The sequence below is a fragment of the Mytilus edulis genome, chromosome 8 (assembly GCF_963676685.1).
Source record: "Mytilus edulis chromosome 8, xbMytEdul2.2, whole genome shotgun sequence".
Taxonomy (NCBI): Eukaryota; Metazoa; Mollusca; class Bivalvia; order Mytilida; family Mytilidae; genus Mytilus; species Mytilus edulis.
This window is the reverse complement of record NC_092351.1, coordinates 11,272,021-11,299,097: the sequence shown is the minus strand read 5'-3', so window position 1 is coordinate 11,299,097 and position 27,077 is coordinate 11,272,021. Positions and strand designations below refer to the sequence as shown.

The following is a 27,077-nucleotide window of genomic DNA, read 5'->3' as shown; positions in this document are numbered from 1 at the left end:
CTCGGTATTATGACACAATTGGTCATATTATAGGTCAATTCGTCTGTACTTGTATTCCTAGCATGAGACCGTGAAAACCTATGGAGATACCGACATTGGCAAACCATAACATTTAAAGGAAATATTTATAGTTAATGGTTAAGAAATATATAGACCAAAAACTCGTTCCCGATACATAGCAATTCCAATTGAAACAAATTTGTACCTTGGTACCGGTTACGAAATTTTGATTTATCATTTAAGGCTCACAAAAAGATGCATACTACCAGTACCAGTGTATTTAGTTTGTAACTACGTAGGTAAGGAGTGTTCAAGAGAAAATCAAATCTAAAATGTGACAGTTTTAATTTTTAATAAGCCTAAGTAATCTTTTACACTATTTTATGTTTTATTCATGTTAAATGCGTAGGTGCTTTTGTATTGCGTTTTATGGCTCATCAGAAGTGTACATAATAAACAAAACGAAAATGAAAAAACTGAATGATGTTTGTTCAGTTTTATTTGCCACCAATGTGTCGATTCCATTGTTGGTCGAGATGATTCCTTCTCAAAGGTGTCATCTTTCAAGTAGTCAGAAATTGTATGTTCTCATATATTATCATTGAAACGGTAATATTTATAAATTGATCGTAAACAAAACAATCATTACACGAAGAGTGTTCGAAAAACCTTTCGGAATGTCTTGTCCTCAATGCTGGTCAACTTCGTACTTTATTTGGACTTTTATCGTTCCAAAGTCACTAATGGGTCTTTTTTACATAAAAACGCCCCGACGTACATGATTATGAGCCTGATATATTTGACAAGTTTGTTTGTGATATTGAAGATCTTTGTATTGTTAACTGTATACAATTTGATCATCTAGTTTTAAACACAATGTGGAAGGTAGTTTATATGTTCCCCTGAAAGATAAGGCGCTTAACAGTACTAGAGTTTAAAATGACAATTACTATGTATGTTTAGTGTGTTATACTCTGCGTGAAAGGAATATATATGTATAATACTTATCTGAACTGTTCATCTTACTTACATTCTGAAACAAAACAAATATCAGTACAATCAACAATTATTTATATGATAAATGCTTAATATAAGAGGGGCGAAAGATACCAGAGGGACATTCTAACTCAGAGATCGAAATCAGACTGACAATGGCATGGCTTAAATGAAAAAGACAAACACACAAATAATAATACACAAGACATGTACATAACATGGAAAACTAAGAACTTAGCAACATGAACCCACCATATCTAGTAGTTCGATGTGATAGAAACGTTCAATATAGTCAACAAATATGTTGTCGATAAAACAATCAAGCATCTTGATATTGTCAGTTTCAGTTTCATAGATTTATTTGTTTGAATCAGAGTGCTTCTTTACAAAGTAGGATGCACCCCTCTCTAATATTGTCTAAGACAAGATAGTTGTGACTACGTTGGCCATTCGTTTTCATGAAACAAGGCAATACCAACTTGTTCAATTGGTCTTTTAGGTTGGAATGGGCAATACTTGTATGAAGTGTAGAAATGTCAAATGCTTTAATACTATTGCAAGATGAAATAGTTTTAGATTGTATGTTCTCTAAAAGATCTAAGGAGTTTTTAGTATTCACATCTGATTAACGTCACCTCTAGAATAGGAGATTTACAATTACTTTGAAGCACGGCTTTGATTGCTGATATAATTGATGTTAATAAATAAGAAAGAGGTTTCGTGGAGCACTGGAAAGACCCAGCAGTATACCATTGTTTATAAGGACTCTTATGAAGTTTATAATAAGGTATCCAATACAATGATGGAAAATTTAGTTCGTCATCATTGGTTGAAATTTCAAAGGAATAGATTAGACCTATGATTATCCAGAATTTTTTCTTTGATAAGTTCCGTGGGGGTATATGTTGAGTTTTCAAGTAAATGTCAATACCTTATCCATTTATCAATCAGTTTTATGTAACATGTGTAATGACATTTTCACACAAAAACGATGTTGTTTGGACAACAACATATTTTGCATGGAGGTAGGACAAATGTTTTGCAACATTTGGATCTTTAAAGATTGAAATAGCATTGGTATTGATAGACCCATTCAGTTTCTTAATTCTGATTTAATAACAAGTGAACATATTTGATTCATTTTATATAAAAGAAATTCTACCGGAGCACGAGGACTAAGAACATCAAAACCTGATCTGAAACTCAATATTGTTATCGTGTATTCTTTTAATCCTTCCAAGACTTAGATTTGTTTCCTTAACTGAAAAGGAATATGATAATATTACAGTTTAGTATACGCAGAAACTGTCGATTCAGTCAGTTGAGTATTTGTTTATGTTAAGCAAAATATGTCTTATAAAAGTTCAAACGTCATCTATTCTATCAGATGTTCAAATTGTGAGGAATTCTATGTTGGAGAGACAAAAAATGAACTGCGGACTAGAATGACTTTACATAGACAGCAAACCAACCATGAAGATTTAACACTCATCAGGGCAAACGACCATTTCTATCGTTGTTCTAATGGACGATTTAAAATATTTCCATTGTATATGGTCAATCGTCAAAATGATTTTCTCCGGAGGAAGAAAGAAGAATTATTCATAAACATTCTCAACCCTGGATTAAATGATAAATGATATTCTAATTTTAACGTAACATTTTAAAGTCTTAAAATGACATTAATAGTCTCCCTTGTATTTGTTAACGTCATACTATTGTTAACGTCAATCAAGTGTTTTATTTATATACAAGTCACATTACCTGAAGATCTGCGGAAGCAGTGAAAGTACTAGTAAAAAAGTGATGCATTGAAACCGTTATTATCTTTTAATAATTTTCTTATATATATATATATCAACAGACCTCTACTGTAAGCCCACAGATAAACATCAGTATCTTTCTCCCCAAAGCTGTCACCTTAAACACTGTACAAAACGTATCCCGTACAGCCAAGCTCTCAGAGTAAAGCGGATTTGCTTCTCTGAGGAGGCTGTCACGAAACGGCTACAGGAACGTCGCGGATTTTTGACAAAACGAGGCTATAAGAAATTGGACATAGATAAGGGGTTTGCGCAACAACAGCCGCAATGACCTGTTACAGTACAAATGGAAGAGGCGCAGCAAAATAGTCCCGTTTGTTCTAACATACAATCCAACCTTTACTAACCTTTCACGTTTGATCCGGGCCAATTGGCAAATTATTGCCAATCATCCTGAATTATCCAAAATCTTTCCCAATCCTCCTGTCTTAGCTTTTCGGAGACCAGCAAGTCTGAAAGACTTATTTGTAAGAGCTGACGTCTCCTCAAATAAAAGCTGTTCAATTCCAGGATGGTGCAAGTCATGTGGTAACAGACGATGTCTGAACAAAAACTAAATATTCAAACATTTACTTGCAACTCGACTGGGTCTGTGTACACTATATTTTGCAATGTAACTTGCAAAACCCAGAATGTTATTTACCTCCTTCAGTGTCGATGTGGCATGCAGTATGTTGGCGAGACAGAGCAGCCATTCAACAAACGCATGAATGGTCCTCGAAGTGACTACACTTGCAAGCCCGACCTACTCGTAAGTCGTCATTTGAGATCACCTGGGCACGCCCAAGTTGATCTCAAAGACCTTACCATCACAATCATAAACCACAACGAGGGTTGGTCGAAGGTTTGTGGACTGCCCACCATGCAGTTATAACATCTCAACTGTCACAACCTTTGGAAATTAAGAGTTGTGCCAGTTCACATCGCAAATAAAATTTAAAAAAAACAGTATTGACTTGTTATATATGTCTTCTTAAATTATGACCAAAAAGTAATGTATCAAATCTTACCCTTTTGGTAGCACTTTTTCCTCTCTAAAAATATAAAAACAAATATTCAACTTTAAAATGTTACCTTTCTCCATTTCAACTGTATACCTAACAACAAAAAATATTTTCAATTACGTTATAGATAATGCATATTTTAAGGTTTTTCATGGTGTAGAACACCCCGAGGTGTGTTCTACGACAAGAAAACCTTAAAATATGCATTATATGACTTATATACCGTCAAAAAATATTAATTTTATAAAGATTTGTAAAATTTAGTAACCTATTTTACCGACAAAACTTAAGTGGGATATTCCTTTCTAATGCGTTTAGGTTTTAATACGCCATGCGGCTCATTTAGAATGTGAAATAAAACTCACTAAATAATTTAAATATAAACCTTTTAAAAATTATTATCCATACACAATAAAAATATTACTGTAACTGCATGAAGTAAGACACAAATGTATTGTTACCATCCGATAACGGTGTATGACAAATACAAGACACATTGTAAGTAGTTTATTGTACCACTTAGCTTAAGGAAAAGGGGGAGGGGTATGTTTTTTTTCTATTTGTTATGTAATGTCTATCGCGGAAAAGTGGTTATTTTTTTTAACAATTTTACTTGAATCGAATGAAAAATTCAGAAATATTGTCTTTTGAATAGCAATACATTTTATTAAAAGATAATCAGGATATAATTATATACCCTCCGCACCCGACCCTTTCGTGAGTTACGTTAATGTTATTCAATAGAATGTAAGATTATCTTATCAGTTGATCATTTGATAGAGTAAAAGGTATACATAAATTTTAAAAAGTTAAGAACTGGCACGAAGACGAATATAAATACATGTAGGTCACAGTATGATTTCCTATTCAGTGTGTATCGTTCTGAACATGCATGAAAAATTTGCCACTGGACGTTAAGCAAGCAACCAAAAATCAATCAACCTATTCAGTTTGACTCAATAAGATTTTCAAAATCACACGAATATGTAAAATCTGGATTTATTTTATGAAAGTCTACATTAAAATTCATCTGACATATATGATAATGTTTCTTTATTGTAGCGATAAATTAACAAAACTTCACGTACTTCACGTTATTTGTTTCTAAAATTAAAATGCGGGACTACAATGACGGTTTCTTTTACACCTATCATCGATTGAACTTTTAAAAATAAATTTCCAAATCGGCAACAAAAAACTATAAGACGAATAAAGTTTTGAAATAAGTCATAGATTGCATGTTTATCAAGAAAAACAATGACCTCACACAGGTCATTATTGTATGCCTTGGAGCATATATCATTGAAACATGGTATCGTCCGGGTTGATTCTGAAAAAGAATGACCCGTCGTTCTGAAAGAAAATAACTCCATATAGGTATATAACTGTGTATAATATTATTGTAAATGGATGAATTTTTTTCAAGGTGGTGGTTTTTTTCTGAAAACATTTAACATTTTACAGCGGTATTATACTGTTACTTTAATTATTCATCCCTTATTTTATTCTATTTTATTGATTTTGTATTTACATTGTATCATTGATCAACCTTATTCGTTCAGTGTATATTCACTTGTGTTTATATGTCTTCTGATTGAGTTAAGCCATTTCAATTGATGTTATATAGTGTGTATTTCTATATTGTGATGTTATACTATTGTGCCATATAAGGGTTAAGGTTTGGTAATATTAAAACTTTTAAATACGCTGCAATTGTTTAAACCTGTCTATTGTCAGGAATCTGATATCCAGTAGTTGTCGTCCCTTGTTGATATGGTTCATTAGTGTTTCTCGTTTCTCGCTTTTTATATAGATTAGACCTTTGGTTTTCCCATTTGAATATTTTTAGTCTAGTAATTGTTTGGGGTCCTTTATAGCTTGCTGTTCAATGTGAGCCAATGCTCCGTTTTAAGACCGTACTTTCACCTGTTCTGGTTTATTTTTATAAATTATGACTTGGATGGAGAGTTGTCTCAATGACACTCATAACACATCTTCTGATATTTATCTTCCATCAGACTAGGAAAAATACCTACAATTGACACGAAGTACTCTTGTTTTCTAGAACGAATTATATGACCGATACATTTTATCTGTGCCTTAACTGACTTTACTTGAATGCATCCGAATAGTTCAATAGAATTAATTAGCTGTTTGGTTATTATTTCCTATTGTAACACTTGAGTCTAGATGCGCCCGCGGTGATGCACATGTATGTTGTACTGACTAATGAGCTGCTGATACCCTCGGGGAATGATAGTCCACCAGCAGAGGTATCGACCCAGTGATGTAAAAAAATGAAAACAACACGTTTCATGTTTAGAAAGTTTCATGGTTTTTCTGAAGACCCTCTCCCATTTGGAAAGATTTGTTAGTAATCAAATGGACAATTACTTCGTCGAACGTGCAGATGACCAGCTAATGTACTGTTGTTTTAACAAAATTTTATGAAGCTTGGGTATCCAATACAATAAGTCCTCCAATTGGGTGTTTGATGTGATTTTTTTATTAACCTTGGGGGACTTAATATGTTTTTATATGTGGGTGTATCTAGGTGCTCATTTATTCCTAATTCTTGTACAAGACACTAGTAAAATTACAATTTCAGTACAAATACAATAGAACTTAAAGCTTTGTATCCCAAAGTAATAAATGTATAGCAAATACTACCATTGTAATGTTGAAAATTATTGTGAATTATTTCTCTTAGAAGATTTTTCAATTTTACATGTGGAATAGTGGTATACAAGATTGAAAAACTAGCGACAGTAAAAGATCGAGATTTGATATTTTTTAGAAGTTCTCATGAGTTGTTTAGAAAGTTTTACCGTTTTTCTGACGATCTTCTTCCACTGCGGAAAGATTGTTTTTAATCAAATGTACAATTACTTCGTTGTGTTTTATGTGGGTTTAACTAGGTGCTCATGTATTCTTATTCTTGTACAAGACATTCATTATAGTACAATTTCCATAAAGACAATAGTAATTGCAGCTTTAATCGTAGGAACAACAACATACTTATAGTGATGACATGAGAAACATTGCACAGCCTCTTTGTCTCTGAAGACGGACTTATTGATTCGACATTTTGTCAATCACTTGATAGTTTTGTAACAAATATTCTGCTAAATTGACTATCTCTTCCCGTTAAGCCTATGCTCATGCATAGTCTCAATTTAATCCAGAGTTTGTTTTTGAGTTATGGTTCCAGTTGATGTATTAGGGTTATATAAACTTATAACAATGAGATATCACATGTCGGAGATGTCCACGTTAGATTATGTTAAGATCCTCTGTAATAACATGGGCAGATGGACTGTAAATTTAAGGCGAATCGGAACAGTCAAATGTCAGAGAACATTTTATGGTATTGTTCTAAATCAAGGTTCTGCGATGCTTAACTAGCTATTAATGAATGAATAAACATTTGTAAAGATAACTAAAAAAAATGTATTAGTTTAAGTGGTAGTTATCTACTTAGGATAGTATCCAATCAACCTAATAGCAGATAGCTAATCATAGAAATGGTGTGAAACAAAAAAGGGCGCGTGATTGTTAATTGAAACCCTCGACATGCTATCTTGAAATTGAACATTAAAAACTAAGATCAAATCCTGACTGAAAATGACCTGTATAAAGCATTATCGACCGAATATTTTGCGTACAAGTTTTAAGGGTTAAAAGTATGAACATAACAGCAGAACCGCAGAACCAGAAGTTTTTTATTGACCGGAAATTAAAACACAAGTATCGCTTTATCTAAGTAAAATTGTAGAAATTGACGGCATGAGATGTCTTTAAGTACACATACTTACAAAAACAAATATGATGAATATCATTCAATTTTGTGTGGTGAAAATATAACATTCAATGTTAAAACTCACTTGCAGTATCGACATCTGTATAGTTTTTCTGCTTGTGTCGATATTTCTTTTGTGTCCTCATCCCTGAAAGGATTCAAGAAACTTATTGTTCAGCATCTTTCAATTTGAACACAGAATAACATCAAAGATGATATGAAAAATTTCAACTTAAATAATTAAGATATAAATGCAGATGGTTTCATGTTGATTTGAAAAAAATACTTGAACATTTTTTTTGGGGAGTTACATGTACGAAAACATAAAAAAAAATATCGATGTAATATGATTGCGAATGAGACAATCATTCGGTGTAGTTCAAACAGGACATCATATGAATCGGAAGCAACATGTCTATCAGGCGTCGTGACAGCCAATAATAAAACTAAATTAAAATGTACAGCATTTTAGACAGATAAGAATATCTTAAGAGGTCTGACTATTGACAAAAGCACCATTCTAACTTAATATGAATGTCACGCTTATAACAATTGTTGTTTCAATTGATAGAAGTGTCAACGAGTTTGAATATACATTATTTAATGTATATATTTACAAATCCAATCAAATGCATTACAATAACATTTAAATTGAGCAATGTTATATTATATTATTTTAACACATTGATTTTCATATTAAATGCTGATAATACCGTTGTGGTTTTATTTAAGTCTTCATCAGTCCGTGGCATCTGTAAAACTATGTAACATGGAGTTAATGTAATACAAGACAATGCTTATTAAAATGAGGATAATTGAAGTATAACTAAGTTTTCTCAGTACCACTTTCTTGTAGTCTATGGAAATAAACTCATCATAGATACCAGGATTAAATTTAGTATTTACGCCAGACGCGCGTTTCGTCCACAAAAGACTCATGAGTGACATTCGAATCCAAAAATGTTAAAAGGCCAAATTAAGTACGAGAATTAAGTTCTAAAATTCCTGAAAGTTTGGCCAAACACAGCTAAGGTAATCTATTCCTGAGGTAGAAAAGCCTTAGTGTTTTCAAGAATTCAGAAGTTGTTTAAACAGTTAATTTATAAATATGACCATCAATGATAAGTCATGTCAGCACGGATGTGCTGCCTACGAAATGAGTAAAGAGGAATTAAGTGATTGGTTAAAAGCAAATACATTCAATGTGAGAGAAAACTCAAGGTAAACATATTTATTCTTTTCTCTGATATTGTCTTAACTGAACACGATGCATATGTAATTTACTGTCATTGTGTTTATGGATTTGTAAAATGAAAACTTAATGCTGTGTAAAAAACTTCATATGCTCATTGATTGCACGTCTGTTATCATCTTCACTTCATGTATATTAAACAGGATATTTGACAATAAAAGCCCAACTCGGTTGCTTCCGGTTGTCATACTGTGAGGTATGATTATCATTAAAAACTGTTTGGCTTTTACAATTTGTTTCGGACTGATTACTTGAGTTTATCTTTCACTCTATGTACACGGCTTAAGATGTAGCAAATAAAACAAAAACATATACCACATTACTCTTAAACAACTAACTACCAATTGATAAGTTATATTCCATTGATCTCTTCACGAATCTATATTTCAGATTACAACATATGTTCATTACGCCAATAAACCTTTTTCGGATAACATAAAAGTGATCATACACATTATAATGTAAATTTACATATACAATCATAGTTATTTTACATACTCTTCCAACAGTTGACTATCTAAATCAGGTTCAGTTGAATTAAGACAATTCCTTAATTCTGCTTTTAATCTATCAATTGTTTGTTCCATTTCATTTATCCTAGTCTCTCCATGCCTGTTTTCAAAAAATAAAACTTGCATATGGTAAAACATATCATTATCAACTTGTTTAAACATAGCAACCATAAATGAAATCCTGAATAACAGAAAAAGGTTTTTATTGTCTATATACTAGATCTGTTTAATAACTATCGTCACTTACAGTTGAAATTTTCTACAAGAAATATGCAAGTGGTAACCTTAAAAGTAGAAATAAATTTTTCATATGTATAAACCAAAACGATAGTTTCTTTTTTTTTTTCTTTTTTTTTATTTGGTGGGTGGTGGGGGGTCTTCTTGGTTTTTGTTACATAGTATTTGGTGATTTTTAAAAATGTTTGAATAAAAGAGAGAATTTTAATATATTGTATTTTGTATTCTAAAAAGTTGTGAATCTAGTATCCTTGGTTAAACTTGAAAAAAACACGTGTTATGTCTATTGACAAGGATGGCATATGTCTTTACAATGTTTCCTATTTGTGTCATTGGATACCTCTATATTAAGTACACTTTACACTTTATAGTTTGCCAATTTGATGTACTTTAGAAGTTACTTCTATATTCAGTGCCAGCTTTTTGAAAATTACAAAATATTTAAAAATTGTTCATGCATGTTCTATTTCATATTTTGGTTATATTAATTGTTTTTGGTTTCACAAAGCATATAAAAAGACGTTGACAGTTACGACAAAAAAAAACGAATATTTTACAAACTTTAGGCACGAATAAAGCATAAAATCGCAAAAATGCAATACCAAAAACAGACATTCAGAGTTGCTGCATGGACTTCGATATTATACTTTTGAGTAAATGTGATATGAATGAGGAAGATATTTATCTTAATCTATAGGGTTTCGAAATTTGATAAGAGCAAAACCATTTCAGTATATTCGAAGTAAGGTAGGACATGACACTACGACACAATTCATAATATCTTGCACAAAAGCCTAGTATGCGTATATTTTTTTTTTATATGCAACGTAAACAATACGCTGCCAAATTTACTAATGTAATAATTCTTGCAGTGAATTCAAATTGATAACCACGAGAAAGGGTTAAACGTATTTATTGCAATTTTTTAAGTTCTAAAATTATTTGAAAAACATGTTTTTGTTTATTTCTTAAGAAATGTTATTTTTTTGAACTTTAAAACTTTAAAAAGTAAGTGTCAGCGTCGATCTTTTTATTTTGAACATTTGGTCATATAAATATATTTTTTGTGAGGCGAACAAATTACATGCTGAATTTTTCGCAATTATTTAATTTGTGATTTATCAAAAATAAATGTACATTGATTACATGTTGATTTTAATTAAAAGGAAACCTTTTACATTTGTTTATCACTGCAACTGTTAAAAAGAAAAGAGAATTTGGTGTAATTGATGAATCTCTTCATTTATTCTTTTCTAGTTTACTTTGTGCTTCTCCCTTTTTGGCTTAAACGTTGTTACAAAAACGTCTGTGTAATCTTTAAAGTACTTTTAATGTACCTATATTGGAGCCTAATAATACGACGATTCACACAACGTATGCATGTTATGTATTGAGTATTATTCTAATATGACGTGCTTTCTTCAGCTTTGTGAACAAACTCATGCTCTAAATCCAATAAAATTTGTTTGCACATGCGTATATTGACTTCTTCAGAATAATGAATTTTATCAAATTATCATGTACTTAATATATTTCCGAAACTTCAAAACCCTTTCAAACTCTTAAATGGAGCCTTTGATGTTACTAATTCATTTGATTATGACTGTAATGTGTTGCATTCCGAAATTGACATATTTGACCTAGATACGACAACCGTTCATGCTGGCAGTTCAAACTCCTCCTCTAAAAAAACACAGTGCCAGCCGTTTGCCTCTTTACAAACAAAAAAAGGGAAGTTCATCGAAGAGCCTTCACAAACGCTTTCACACTTATACTTATCGAGGGTATCACCAGCCCAGTAGTCAACACTTCGGTGTTGACATGAATATCAATAATGTGGTCATTTTAATAAATTTCCTGTTACAAAACTTTGAATTGTACGAAAAACTTAGGATTTTTTATCCCAGGCATAGATTACCTTAGCCGTATTTGGCACAACTTTTTGGCATTTTGGATCCTCAATGCTCTTCAACTTTGTACTTGTTTGGCTTTATAAATATTTTGATATGAGCGTCACTGATGAGTCTTATGTAGACGAAACGCGCGTCTGGCGTACTAAATTATAATCCTGGTACTTTTGATAACTATTTACACCACTGGGTCGATGCCACTGCTGGTGGACGTTTCGTCCCCGAGGGTATCACCAGCCCAGTAGTCAACACTTCGGTGTTGACATGAATATCAATAATGTGGTCATTTTAATAAATTTCCTGTTACAAAACTTTGAATTGTACGAAAAACTTAGGATTTTTTTATCCCAGGCATAGATTACCATAGCCGTATTTGGCACAACTTTTTGGAATTTTTGATCCTCAATGCTCTTCAACTTTGTACTTGTTTGGCTTTATAAATATTTTGATATGAGCGTCACTGATGAGTCTTATGTAGACGAAACGCGCGTCTGGCGTACTAAATTATAATCCTGGTACCTTTGATAACTATAATCGACCATATAAATTACCTTAATTGTTCTAAAAAGAATCAAAATAATTAATGCAAGATATACTTGATTCTAGTTGCAACCTGGGTAAGCATTATATTCGAGTTATTTTAGCCCTCACTATCGCTCGGGCAAAAATTGTCACGAATATAATGCCTACCCATGTTAAAACTACAACAAAGTATAACTTACATCAATTATTTCTTAATCAAAGTATAACCGACATAATTACTCTTTATAACTTGTTGTCCGTTTGTGCCAATGCTCCGTGTTTCAGACCGTACTTTGGTCAATAAGGGTTTACTTTTACAAATTGTGACGTGGATAGAGAGTTGTCTCAATATTAATGGCACTCATACTACATCTTCCTATATATATCAAACTTTTTAAATAATGTGTGTGCCTATCCAAATCCACAATCTGCAATCATATCATTGTTGGTTGCAATCTGCCGTAATTGTTTTTCGTATATTGCTGTTGTATTAATCAGTCAACTCTCTTTGAATCGTGTCACACGTTGACATCTCTTGGACGTTTATTGGTAATTACTTGTATACCAGGTTTGTGTTTTGATAATTTTAAATGCCGTTCTCAAACCCGTCACTGGTTCTTTTCACTTTTCCAGTGGAAAGATCTTTTAATTTTGTTCATATCATTATTTTCCAAATGATTTATTTTTGTTTTTGCCAGATGTTGGTTTGTTAATTGATATATGATATCGAACAGTAAAATCTTGTTTTTAAAGTCATTTAATCGAACACATATGTTTGTTTAGTACATGTTTCTTCTCTAAATCTGTTCTTCTTCTTATAACTCCTTTTCAACGAGACATTGATAACACCATTTTCCAAAATTGCTTGTTATATCCTCAAGATGTCAGAAATAATTTTATCAAATCGATCAATACAGTGTAAATCAATGATTAAGACTTACAATTTGTAATAAGTTCCATTAAAAATAGATGTGGAGTTCACAGAAAGTCAAGGTTATGAACGAAACTATATGAGAAGTCGACATCTGTTTTTTTAGATTGTTAGCTGCAACATTTGATAACTGAAAACCTTAAGTCATAAGGTGATATTTAAGGGTATACGATACAGTTACAGGGGAGGTAATGATGTTGCTAACGTAAATGGTTTTCGCGACATCAAACGCTGACTGATCGGGAAAAGATGCAGTTTTCGACTGATATTTATCATTCAAACTGATTTAACTTGAAAACGAGTTCATGGACCCTTATTTGTTAAAATGCCATTTGGTTTAATTACGTAAGAAGATTATGTGTACCAATTTTCATGAAAACGTTTTTGTGAAGGCAGATATACATTTTATTTTCATTTTAAACTTTATTACTTACTTATTTTGTATTGCTCAGAAAAAGAGAAGAAAGGAAGTGTAGAATTGTAAGTTATTGTCGTGACTTAAATGAGGTATTTAGGCTACGAATTAAAATCAACGATGTTTAAATGGCGAGGTCGATAGCAATTATTTTGAATCGAACTAACTACATTGAATTGTTTTGTTAAAGTGCATTATATAAGACATTACAACCAGTCCTTGTCGTTCAAATTATGAATAGACTATCGTACTTTCTGGTATCTAATAAAGACTCTTGATAAATCCAGGTTTCAAACAAAAACTGAGAGAAACACATCAGCTAGAGAACGATTAGAGAAAAGCAACAGAACAAGTATGAAGTATCAAGTATGAAGGCGAAACACAATTTCTATCGTGTGATGGCCGTACACAGTATCAACATTTTCAGGACTTGATTCAGGCGCACAAAACATGCGACGGGGTTTTACTACTCTAATTAGATACAAAAAAAATCCCTTATGCATGGTCATAGACGAAATTTAAAAAGAATCATTAGTACGAAAAAAAATAAAGGATTATAGATAAAGACAACAGTAGTATACCGATGTTCAAAACTCATAAATCGATAGAAAAAAAAACAAAATTCGGGTAACAAACCAAGACCGAAGGAAACGCATTGAATATAAGAGAATGACGACACAACATTAAAATGTGACAGACACAGAAACGAACTAAGCATTAGACAAAATCCGATGAGTAACAAATATAACATCAAAACTAAATACATGAATTTGGGATAGAAAAGTACCGTGACACGTCTTATAATAATGTGAATTCACACTCAAATATAAGAGGAAACAAACGACACAAAAGAAACACAACGTTAGACTGTAACATACACAGAAACGAACTATAATACAACAATGGCCATATTCCTGACTTGGTACAGGACATTTTTTAAAGAAACAAATGGTGGGTTGAACCTGGTTTTGTGACATGCCAAACCTCCCTTCTTGTATGACCATGTTAAATATAACATTAAAATGACAACACAACATTACAGGACTACAATACAAATAAATAGGAGAACAGAATTGACAAAGAAACACACGAATAATAGCTAACAAAAGGCACCAGGTTTAAAATTTAATACGCCAGAAGTGCATTTTTTCCACACAAGACTTACTAGTGACGCCCAGATAAAAAAAAGTTTGAAAGCCAAAACAAGTACAAAGTTGAACAGCTTTGACGACTAAAAGTTCCAAAAAGTTGTGCCAAAAACGGCCAGGGTTTTCTGTTAGGTACCAGAACATCTCTATTATTTAGAATAATTTATACTTTTGCAATCAGTAAATTTTATAAAATGACTATAAAAAAGATATACATGATAAAACTGAAGTATTAACTAATTACAGAAAACAACCGGATACATTACATAACCCGGCAAAATCCAACACAATCCAACACAACAACAAAAAAGGGACACAACCGAATTACACGAATTAGTCAAGGCCTCAACGCAAAGTGACGTCACATTTGAAACTGTAAAAAAGGTAAAAAAATGACGTCACATTTGAATTTGTAAAACAGCACACCAAAAATGAAAAATGACGTCACTTTTGAATGAATAAAACTATCTGTCAAAAATAAGAAAGAATTAGGATTGATTTAATATTATATTTGTACTAAATACTAATATTGCATTTGAAAACAATGAAAATTGCAATACTGAGGTACCGAATTTATATATCGTAATGATAATCAGACGTTTTTGTCTTTAAGACGACCCCTCCATTTTACCTGTAAACTGTAGGAGTCATTAGTCGTAGTCGAGAGTTTGTAAAAAGGTCTATTATAGTCTTTGTATGAGGTCGATACAAGGGTATATGGACCTGAAAGAAGTATATTGACTGGCAATTTAAAGTCCAAGGTCGATATTCTTCTTTGGGTCGATATATCCTGAATTGACCTCATACAAAGATTATATTTTTTATACTATTAATTTCCGTCCATTTTTGTATCAAAATCGTAGGTGTAATATATTCGATCATTTGATTTTGTTGGAATTCTATAGCTATCATGTTGTACCATAGACAATAACACAATTTATTTGTTATTTCATTTAATGTTTTATTGGTTTGTTTTTTTGGGGGGGGGGGGGGGTACATCTTATGTATTTGATTTTGTTTCTTTTAATATTCGATCATAAATATATACTCTTTTTTCAAAACTTTTAAGAATGTCATGAAATTCATTACACTACGTCACAAAGTATATCGTGTTTTAGATATTCTACACATAACCGTGCAATATGCTTTTTCCTATCCGACGTTTTCTATCTACCTTTGATAGTATAGTTTAAAATGTGACTATCATTAGGCCTGAACGAATCAAATTAGTAAAAATATACGAATTAATAATGTAACTTAATATAAGTAATACACAGTCAAGCCATAATTTCTTTTTATTTAGTTATGAGGACATAGGACTATGATCAGCGTCAACCGGACGAGTCCTGGTATAATCTTAAAGAAGCATATGTTGCACTCATTTTATGTACAAGTCACAAGCACCGTATATTTTTGAGGCCACTGTGAGGTACCACTCATATCTTACCAGATAAATGATTTATTAACAGGAAGCAATCAATTATCTCACTTATTTGTTTAGAAGTATATAGAAACCATATATATTGATTTATGTAAAATTTACTGAAATTTGACACGAGAGTTACTTTTAGTCAACCAGAAGTAGCTTATAATCTCCGACTTTGTTCAAATAAAACAATTTACTTTTGATTTTTATTCAACCGTTATCTTCTTACGACTAATAATTCTTTTAAACAAGGATGTACTATTTATCGAATTCAGTTTATGTTAATAAAATGGGATAAGTTGAAAGACTTTGCCACCATAAATAAATATAACATTGATAATCACCCAACATTTGTATATTGCCTGATATATTAGAACAACTTACTTTGTGTTCCACTCGTCAAATTCTGTTTGTTTTCTATCTAAAGTGTCGTGTAAGTTTTCTGTTTCTTCCTGAAATCTTTCTTGATCACTCTTCATTTGTTCAAATACCTTTTTATTTTCCGTCTCATATAATTCCTTTTCCATTCTGTAACTTGATTATGAAACAAAAAAGCGTATTTGCTAATGTCAACTGTTCTACTGTGTCAATGGAATTTGCACATGTAGATTTTATAAATATGCCGAGATGTTCATTTGCATCACTGATTAAAGATAAACAGCAATAAAAACTAGAACACGAACAACTATACATCATCGTACGGCCTTCAACAATGTGTAATAATGTTACTAGTAATATGTTTGATTTTCAGAAAATGCCACTTCCGATCGTCAGATGTTTCGATACGCAGGAACAGCCTATAGTGAAAAAAACGGAGAACAGGATTGTGTTACACTCCTTAAAAATACCATGTAATTTATTTATTTGTATTTGACCCAGTTTACATAATGATTGATGCCAACCATTGTTTTTTAAATATAGATCGGAGATCACCAAACTCATCCAATATACCGATTTTCTGTTTTTTGTCTTCAGATAGTATCTTTAATGCCGTCTTCACGGTGATATATACTCGATAACTTCAAAGACATTATGGTTACATCGAATTGAAAAAAAATGAAGGATTTTAACACGGAGGAGTACTGTATTGTTAAATAAGGAGCTTCTATTGGACAAAAGGTGTTTTCAAAAGAGAATTTCCAATAAGAATGAAAGACTATCATTTCATCTTTGAACAATATGATTTTTATTGTTTCGTTCTGTGTGTTTTAATTCATAGGTAGTATCATTGACACCACACATCAGTACATTTATTTATGTAATTAAATTTTATAACAACTTACAATGCGTTCATTTCGTCCATTTCTGCTTGCTTTCTTGTTAATGTGGCATTTAATTTTTCTGTATCTTTCTGGTATTTCTCTTTATCTTTCCTTATTTGCCTATTGAACTGTTCTTTTTCCCTCTCAAATAATCTTCTTTCAATTGTCCAACTTAAGTATGAAACAGAAAACTGTATTTGATAGGTTTCATTGTATCTGTCAGTTAGTGAAAATAAAACCTATTGATTATCTAAATAATCATAGATGTCCATCTGAATGCATAATTTCAATCACAAATTACAATTGACCTGAAAGTTTGATCCCTATTTTCATTTTGTAGATTCTATCTTTAATTTCCTGTTCTAGTTCATAATGGATTTGTTGGATAACCAGCAAACGGTAAAAATGAAAAGTATTTCAAGTCACAAAAGATATATCTAAAAAAAGAAACGAACTTAAACCACGAAATTGTTTGAATAAACATGGAGCTACTATAAATTATTCATGTTTTTTTTTTTAAATCATTTAAGATCTGTGGAAAGGACAATTTGCTTTTATTCATTAACTATTTTTTCTTTTTTAGTTATACTGAATAGCTGTCTAATTGGCTATCACACAATATCTAATTAATCTAAAATAAATCAGTTTGTATATTTCATAAATTTTTGGATAAACTTACGATGCGTTCATTAGGTCAATTTCTGCTTGCTTTCCTGTTAATGCGTCATGTAAGTTGTTCTTTTCTTTTTGGTATTGTTTTTTACCCTTTTCATACAGGTCCCTTTCATTTGACAAACTTTGAAATGAAACAGAAAAGTTTATTTGGTGCGGTTATTTTCCCTGGTTGTCAGTGACAATGACATCTGTAGATAAACTAAATAATACAAAATGTCCATCTGCGTCACTGATTTGAATACCAAATGCACAATTCTTTTTTATGTAAAATTATACAGACTCTAGAAGTCTAAGATAAACAACAATAACTGATTCTTAAGGAACAAAATAAATAACCAAATTATTAAACAACTGTTAATGAAACGTTAGATTAACAAACGGCAACGCATGTAAAATATGGGGAAAAACTATCACAACTTTATATTAAATATTTTTTTACGTGTTACATGTGATCTGTGTTGCTTTTATAAATCGCACTATCCGGTTAACATTCGGTTCCAAACACAAACTATAGCTATAAATGACCAGTGAATAAGATAAAATTTGTCGAGTGTACGCTATTTTTAGTTCGTAATAAAAAGTAAATATCGCGCTGACTACGTTCAGTATATATGAATGCTTCGGTTCAACACTTTCGGTAGCATTATAGTTGCAAGAAATTTGGTGTATACGACCTAACTGTGTATGGACCCAAAGAAACACCATTCAATAAATATTTCCACAAAATTTTTGTATATCTTTAGGCCTCATTTACACTCTATACATATGATATCACATCTATGACAAACGTGTTTATAACTTGTTTTTCTGTTATGAATATCTGAATATATGTTACAGGAACTTACGCTTTTGCAAGTTCATCCCTAGATGCTTGTTCTTTTGTTAATATGTCTTTTAATTGGTCTATTTCTTTCTGATAACGTTCATTGTCATTCGATATTTGCTCGTTTAACGTCTTTGTTTCAACTTCATATCTTGTCAGTTCCTCAGTCATGTAACTTTGTTTTAAAATAAATATAAAGAAAAAGTTTACTTGGTTTCATGTGGAATTATTTTTCTTTTCCTTCTTTTAGTGGAAATTGCTCATAAAGATTATAAAAATAAAAAAAACGCACACTGTTTTGCATTTTAACATAATGTATTTATTTAGAAGATTAATGTTTTGTCACCAGATGTTCGCGATCAAATATAGCAAAACAATATTAGTAAGAATTCAATGTAGAAATTTGCCTTCAGGGATATTTGACAAACAATAGCATTACCATTGTTTGAAAAAACAACATAATAGAGGGACTTTGGCAACAAAAAAACTCTATACTAAATCTATCCAAAATAGAAAAAAATGTATTTATTGATATTATGAAGATGATCTCCAAAATAACTAAATATGTGTGTTTGTAATACGATTATCTAAAGTATAATTTAAGCTAGGTTCATACTGCCGATTAGACCATGTCGACCAATCACGATCAAGACAGATTAAGCGTTCTGGAGACTGGTCTGGCTCATTTGACAAGAATGTTCGGGATAGTCGACCTTGGTCGTCATCGATCTGACTTTCTTCCCGAGAGTCTTTAACATGTCAAAAATATTAGAGTACGGATCGAGAAACAAGTCACTCGAGAAAAGATCGAAAATTCGTCGAGCAGCGGTCGAATTGATCGGGAAAAGATCGAGTAGAAATCGAGTATGGTCCGAATATGCAAATTTTACCGATCAGTACTCGATCATCTTGTTCTTTGCTCGACTAATATCTGATCATTTTCCGATTAACTCGGTCAATGCCCAATCCTTTCATGATCACTTCGACTTCCATGTTTTTTTTAACCCAGACCGACTTATCCGATACTCGATCTCCCGGCGACTACATTCGACCACTCTTTGATCTCTACTCGGACATACACTAGTACACATGAATGCTACGTGATTTCCTTAAAGTGTTTGCAGATCTGATAAATTCAGAATTTTTCTTCCGCAAACAATAGTATTACTATTCATTTTAACTGTACACACATTCCTAAATGTACAATAAGTGCCTGTACTTTTGTAAGGAGGGGAAAAGTAAAATCACAAAACTGAACTCCGAGGAATGAGGGGAGACATTTAAAAAGAAAGACAAAAGATATCAAAGGAACAATCAAACTCAAAGGTCGAAAACCACCAGACACATGCATAGCGAAAAACGAAAACCGACGAGAAGACAACAGCAGTCCACATAACACAACATAGAAAATTTTAAAACTTATCAACATGAAAGTCAACCACACCTGGGATTAGAGGTAGATGCCGCATTTTGGCCACAGAGTATTTTTCATATTTGAAAGTAACTGTGCATTAAATAAAATTGAGAATGGAAATGTGGAATGTGTCAAAGAGACAACAACCCGACCAAATAAAAACAACAGCAGAGGGTCACCAACAGGTCTTCAATGTAGCGAGAAATTCCCGCACCCGGAGGCGTCCTCCAGCTGGCCCCTAAACAAACATATACTAGTCCAATGATAATGAACGCCATACTAATTTCCAAATTGTACACAAGAAACTAAAATTAAAATAATACAAGACTAACAAAGGCCAGAGGCTCCTGACTTGGGACAGGCGCAAAAATGCGGCGGGGTTAAACATGTTTGTGAGATCTCAACCCTCCCCCTATACCTCTAACCAATGAAGAAAAGTAAACGCATAACAATACGCACATTAAAATTCAGTTCAAGAGAAGTCCGAGTCTGATGTCAGAAGATGTAACCAAAGAAAATAAACAAAATGACATTAATACATAAATAACAACAGACTACTAGCAGTTAACTGACATGCCAGCTCCAGACTTCAATTAAACTGACTGAAAGATTATGATTTCATCATATGAACATCAGGCACAATCCTTCCCGTTAGGGGTTTAGTATCATACCATCATAACATATATGAGAAGAACACAACCCGTGTCATGCCACTGTTTTTAGAATAAATGTGTTTAGTTCCGATGCAAAGACCTTATCAGTGACTCAATATTAACGCCAAAATATGCAATCTTTAATGACTTGACAACAATATCGTAATTATATCCCTTCTTAATAAGTCTATTCAAAGGTTTTGTAAGTTTCTGAGGTGAATACTGACACCTTTGTGCTTTATAAAGAATGTTTCCATAAAAAATTGGATGTGAAATACCTGAACGTATTAGAAGTCTGCATGTTGAGCTATATTTACGAATGATGTCTTTATACCGATGATAAAATTTAGTAAATGTTTTGACTAGTTTGTGATATCGAAAACCCTGGTGTAATAATTTTTCAGTAATACATAAATTTCTCTCGTTAAAATCTAAAACATTGTTACATACACGAGCGAATCGTACAAGTTGAGATATATACATTAAATCCATTATTAGACAGCTGATGACTAATTTAGTCTTCAAAGTTAGTTTTTAAGAACATCACGATTATATTTAACCTGTTATAGGCTATTTTTTATTTGACTGTCCAGAAATTTTTGTAGTAAAGGAATACGAAGATGTGGTATCATTGGCAATAAGACAACTCCACACAGGACGCCAAATGACACATATATTAACAACTATATGTCGCGGTACGGTCGAATGTTTACAAACACTCTTTTCACATAAACTTTTTGACGCAATCTCACCCAGCTGAAGGACGCCTCCGGGTGCGAGAGACCTTTTGATTGTCTGCTGCTGCTGCTGTCTGTTCTATGGTCGGGTTGTTGTCTCTTTGACACATTCCCTATTTCCATTCTCAATTTTATTACCAAAGAACGGTAAATGTGACGCCATCCAAATTTGCACTTGATATTTGTTTGATGGTAGTACATGTTAGCATGGTGTATACGTTTCTTCAAATGGGGTTTAGGCAAAAAAAAATTAGAGAACGGAAACTTTTTGTTGGGACGTATGTATATGTATTTACGGACGGACAAGGGTAATACTTAATGTCCCCTTAGCTGCAGCGAGTCATATAAAAACGCAGAGTTTTTATACTGAAATTGTACATACCCGACTAATTCCCGACTATCCCTACAACTCCTATACGATGAGGTCTATCTGGTCTGATCGAGATCAAACTGAGATCTGGTATAGTTGATTTGGTCTAGCTAGTCGAGTAAAGATCGTGTAGAGATAATTAATTGGTCGGAATTATGTTTTATGGTATTAAGCATTGTGCATACATTTCATAGAATTTGATTGAGACATAATAAAATAAGAGAACGGCAACTAATTGTTGGGACGTACGTACACGTACTTAACACTTAATACCCCTTCCGCTGCATGATACAAAAAATTCAGACGTTTATACTGAAATTGTACATATCCCTACCACGCCTATACAATCATGTCGATCTTGTCTGGGCTAGATCAGGCTGAGACCGATTATAGTTGATTTGGTCTAGCTAATCGCGAAAAGATCGTGTAGAGATCGTGAATTATTCGGAATCATCGAATATGTGTTCAATTAGTGGTCTGGTTGGAGTCGTGATTGGGTCATGAATGAGTCGTGAATGGTCGAGTTAAGTCAAGTGCAAATTTGGGTGGCGTTACGTTTATCGTTCTTGGGTTATGACTCTTTATAGCGTTATATGCAAGCTGGGGATTTATCTGTGTCTCATATGGTCACATTCTCCGTTTATTTGGTTAGATTCAGTAGTTCACAGAATTCATTTAAAGTATCTACATGGAAATAAAGCAGTTGGAATATTTGGCAAGGTGGTTAGAGCTCAGATAGACAGTTAAATAACTGTGACGGAGCTTGAAGAGAGCGTAGAAGACGAAAAAATGGGTACACAGCAAAGGATGCCTAGGATCTAGCTGACACTGCGACCACTGTGTGGGAAGTATAACTTGTAATCACAAAAATACTGAATTCCGAGGAAAATTTAAAACTGAAAGTCCCTAATCAAATGGCAAAATTAAAAGTATGAGAAAATTGCCGGAGCTTATTAAAGAGGACCCCAATGGTTATGAAAACTTCCTGACAGTAAAGTAAGTAGGACGCTGATTTCTTATGGGAGTTTAGTGCTCTTTTCTTGAAAAAGGCACAACAAAATGAGATATTTCACTAGATAAGTATTAATGTTAGATCGCAATATACATAAATTTTACCATCCCCATTTTTTCGATTTCTTACAAATTAAGCCTACAGTCACTGTTTGTGTCATATATGTGCAAAGATATGATACCCAGTAGATGAATGGTTCAAGATCTTTTTTTTTTATTCATGGCAACAACCTGCTTGTTTTTACTAATAATATTGCTAAAGAGGGTAAAGATGTCACATGTTTTGCATAAAATTGGTCAAGAATAGAATTCCAATCCCCTGACGGATACCTTTCATAAAACTGTTTACATATATATATCACGGATTCAAATAAAAATCATTTGTCTTTCGTCTCATTTTTTTTATATAATATTGCGTCAAAACGCGTATAAAAAAAAGTGTTGGTAAACATTCGACCGTAAGGTGACATAGTTGTTAATTTTTGTCTCTTTTGGTCTCCTGGTTTTCTCATTGGCAATTATACCACATTTTCTTTTCTCAGACTACAAAAATTTCTGGACAAACGGAAAATACGGACAGTCAAACAAAAAAAAGCTTATTCAACAGGTAAAATATAATATGGATGTTCTTAAACACTAACTTTGAATGCTAAATAAGTCATCAGTTGTCTGATAATGAATTTTAATGCACAATTACTTTCAGGTTTGAAAAAATCCTCTGGGCCAAAATGCATCCCTTCCGGAACAACTGAGATCATCCAAGGTTTTATTGGGTTTCGGGTTGCTAAGTCTTTAGTTTTCTATGACTGCTTTTGTTTTTCGCTATTCTCCTTTTAAATTTACACCTCCTTGCAAAAGTACAGTCGCGTACTGTACATTGAGGACTTTGTGTATAGTTAAGAAATAAATAGGGACAATATAGTTTTGCAATATAGTTTTGAATCAGACCTATCTCCCGATAGCTTAATTTGTCTTGATCGGTCTTGATCGAGTTGGTCTGGTCGGCAGTGTGAACCTAGCTTTAGGGATATAGTTATTTACTCCACTACAGCTTGGTTTTCGGGAACAGATTTGGATGTAACACCAATCGAATAGACGTTATACATCATGTCTAAAAACTATTTTTCACTGAATTATAACAGAGCTTTCGACTATGTCTCGCATATTAAAACACACACACTTGACCACTATTATTTTTTAAAGAACACCAACATATTGGTCTTTAACTTCATGGGAGATTGGAAACAAGTTGTAGTCGTACATGAAGATCATCCAGATATTGAGGTGTAAATCTGAGGTTTCCCAGGAATTATAATTATCCTCTTTTATTCTTATTCTTGTACTACATTAATTGGCGATAATTATGTTAACAAAAACATACGATCGATTGCAATCAAAAAAGTTAAAATCACAAAATATACTGAACTAAGAGGAAAATTCAAATTGGAAAGTCCCTAATCAAATGGAATGGAAAGCCCAAACACACTTAACGAATGGATAACAAGTTACATATTTCTGACTTGTTACGGGCATTTTCTTATGCAAGATTCTTTTCAAATGAAGGCATTGTGTATCTAATTGAACTATAACATTAGATGACGACTTTTACGGCTATCAAGACTACATTGAAAAACTGTCCAAACAGAAACAAACTTAGACAACACGACATGGTACCGTAGTGAAATAAATCGAGTCATAGTGTTAAAATATTGGACAAAATTATTTGATATTTGTAAAAGATATAACGTTTTACAACAAACTCGTGGCTGCTGTGAAATTTTAAATCCCCGAGGGTATCACCAGTCCAGTAGTCAGCACTTCTGTGCTGACATGAATTATCATTGATATGGTCATATTTACAAATTAACTGTTTACAAAACATTTTGAATATTTGAAATACTAAGGCTCTTCTACCTCATAGTATTTACTATGCAAAGATTCTCTCTATCTACGATAGCTTCTACCAATAGTAAAAATAAGGGGTAAAAATGGTACATTGTACTAGTATTGAAACAGCTTAATACCTTTTGAAGGGGATCAATTGACGATTTCGGTAATTTGAATTTTTTGGCAAATTATTATTTGCTGACCATATATTTCAATTCAAAGATTAATTCTATCGGTAATATTGTTTTACATTTTGGGAAAACTTGGAAACATTCTTTTCTTCAAGGGCCACAATTTACAGTTTGATTTATTTGTACATTTTATTTTGCTGACCAGTTAAACCGTTTTCTCTCTATCAATACAAATTTTGATATAATAACAAAGACTTCAACAGCTGCTAAATTTTATATTAAAAGGGTTCTAATTCAACGCCATCACGAGTTGGTTGACCGTTATAAAATAACCGTTTCACAAATGATATCGGATATGTTCCTTACGTCGTAACTACAATCCCCTTCCCTTTCATGACTGTGACCTACCGAATTAGACTATTTACCGGATTTGTTATCACATAAGCAATACGACGAGTGCCACATGTGGAGCAGGATCTGCTTACCCTTCCGGAGCACCTGAGATCACCCCTAGTTTGGTGGGGTTCGTGTTGTTTATTCTTTAGTTTTCTATGTTGTGTCATGTGTGCTGTTGTTTGTTTGTCTTTTTTCATTTTTAGCCATGGCGTTGTCAGTCTGTTTTAGATTTATGAGTTTGACTGTCCCTTTGGTATCCTTCGTCCCTCTTTCAAAAACACTTTGTCCGTATCTTAAAATTTCAAAGTAGATGAATTTTGAAATGCTGATATATATTAACCAAAATCAGCAACTGATTTAGATTATAAGATACAATTATTATATATACTTTACGTTAAAATGCCCGATTTTGATTTTGATTGACTAATACAAGTTAGATGATAATATTTATATTAGTAGGAATGTACTTGCCATAAGCAATTAAAATGATCTATGTATGTATGAAAATAAAAAAACACCCTTTCATTAAACTTGATAAAACACACCCGAATGTATTACGGTCATCAACAATTACTGAAGTCTCTTAACCTATATAAAAAAATGTCATTATTCAAATTATTACCTGATACTGTATTTCGATTTGATCATTTCCAACACATTTTCTATAAATTCTCCTACGTTTAATCCAATCATTCTCGTTGGTTCTTCAAAAACAGGTATCTCATCAGCTGCGGTAAATTCTTGTATTAATTCAGAATGGTTAAGATAAAACGTTACATTATGAGATTCATTCAAAATATTTTCCAACTTCGTGCACATGAAGGTATGTTCCTGTAATAATGTTTCAACTTTTGCAAGATTATGGTTCCAGTGTACGTTTTCCAATACAAGGAAGTCAGACGCATGATTTATTTTCTTATCTGTAACTTCATGTAAAACATTTTTCAAAGTTTCCGATAAGTTGTTAACGTCACAAGTGAATTGCTCGTAATCCTTTTGAATTTGTGCCATTGTAGTTAATTTGATTTCTTCCGCTAAATGTGTCAATATTGAAATTTTTGATTTTACGTTGATGATATTTTCCTTAATGATTTCACGTGCATCAGTAGCAACATCTTCAACAGATCTAAACACGTGACTGTTATGTTCAGATGTAACACATTCGTTGCAAGTCAGACAACTGCAAGTACTACAGAAATGCAAAAACTCATGGTTATGTTTTTCGCATTTATGTTTGAAACTGAAAGTTTGAAGATCGATCGTTACAGAGTCCGTTACAGTATGGTGTCTATTAGCTGGAAACTTAGCATGCAACAATTTACAGCCTTCACAAAAAAAGTGACTACATTCGTAGCAGACATATTTCCCTTCGTTTTCTTCACAAATATTACATTCCCTTGCTGCTATCTGCGCCATTAAATTTGATTATATAAATAGACAAATTAACTATGTCAAACATGACGACGTCATCATCGTAAATAATAAGAATTAAATACCAAAAAAAATCAATAAGTAGTTTTAACTGTCTGTAAGTCTTACAAATATTTTCAGAAAATTAGGAGGATAACAGTTCGTAGAATGGTATACGAATCAGTTAGAAAGGGCCTTATATATGAATGATGTTTTCATATTCTTTAACACATAGATTCCTCAAACATTTTTTATGCATGGGGACATTTTAGATATGTTTCCTTACAGTCAAATATTTTTTTGAACACTACTAATGACGTGTACATTTAGACT

The 27,077-nt window shown here is 32.5% G+C and overlaps 2 protein-coding genes across 4 annotated transcripts in view; both read right to left on the bottom strand.

The window, feature by feature from the left end:
• Positions 1 to 27,077, bottom strand: part of LOC139484788 (tumor necrosis factor receptor superfamily member 27-like) — a 68,137-nt gene that overhangs the window by 29,875 nt on the left and 11,185 nt on the right. The gene's annotated exons all lie outside the window — the stretch shown is intronic.
• Positions 3,208 to 26,740, bottom strand: LOC139483946 (chromosome partition protein Smc-like). The gene is made up of 9 exons (XM_071267670.1): positions 25,957 to 26,740; positions 18,758 to 18,910; positions 17,917 to 18,033; positions 17,259 to 17,408; positions 16,360 to 16,509; positions 9,373 to 9,486; positions 7,708 to 7,770; positions 3,830 to 3,853; positions 3,208 to 3,361 (listed from the first exon to the last, which is right to left on the bottom strand). Exons 1-9 carry the CDS (start codon positions 26,343 to 26,345, stop codon positions 3,208 to 3,210), a joined length of 1,314 nt encoding a protein of 437 aa, XP_071123771.1. The 5' UTR covers positions 26,346 to 26,740.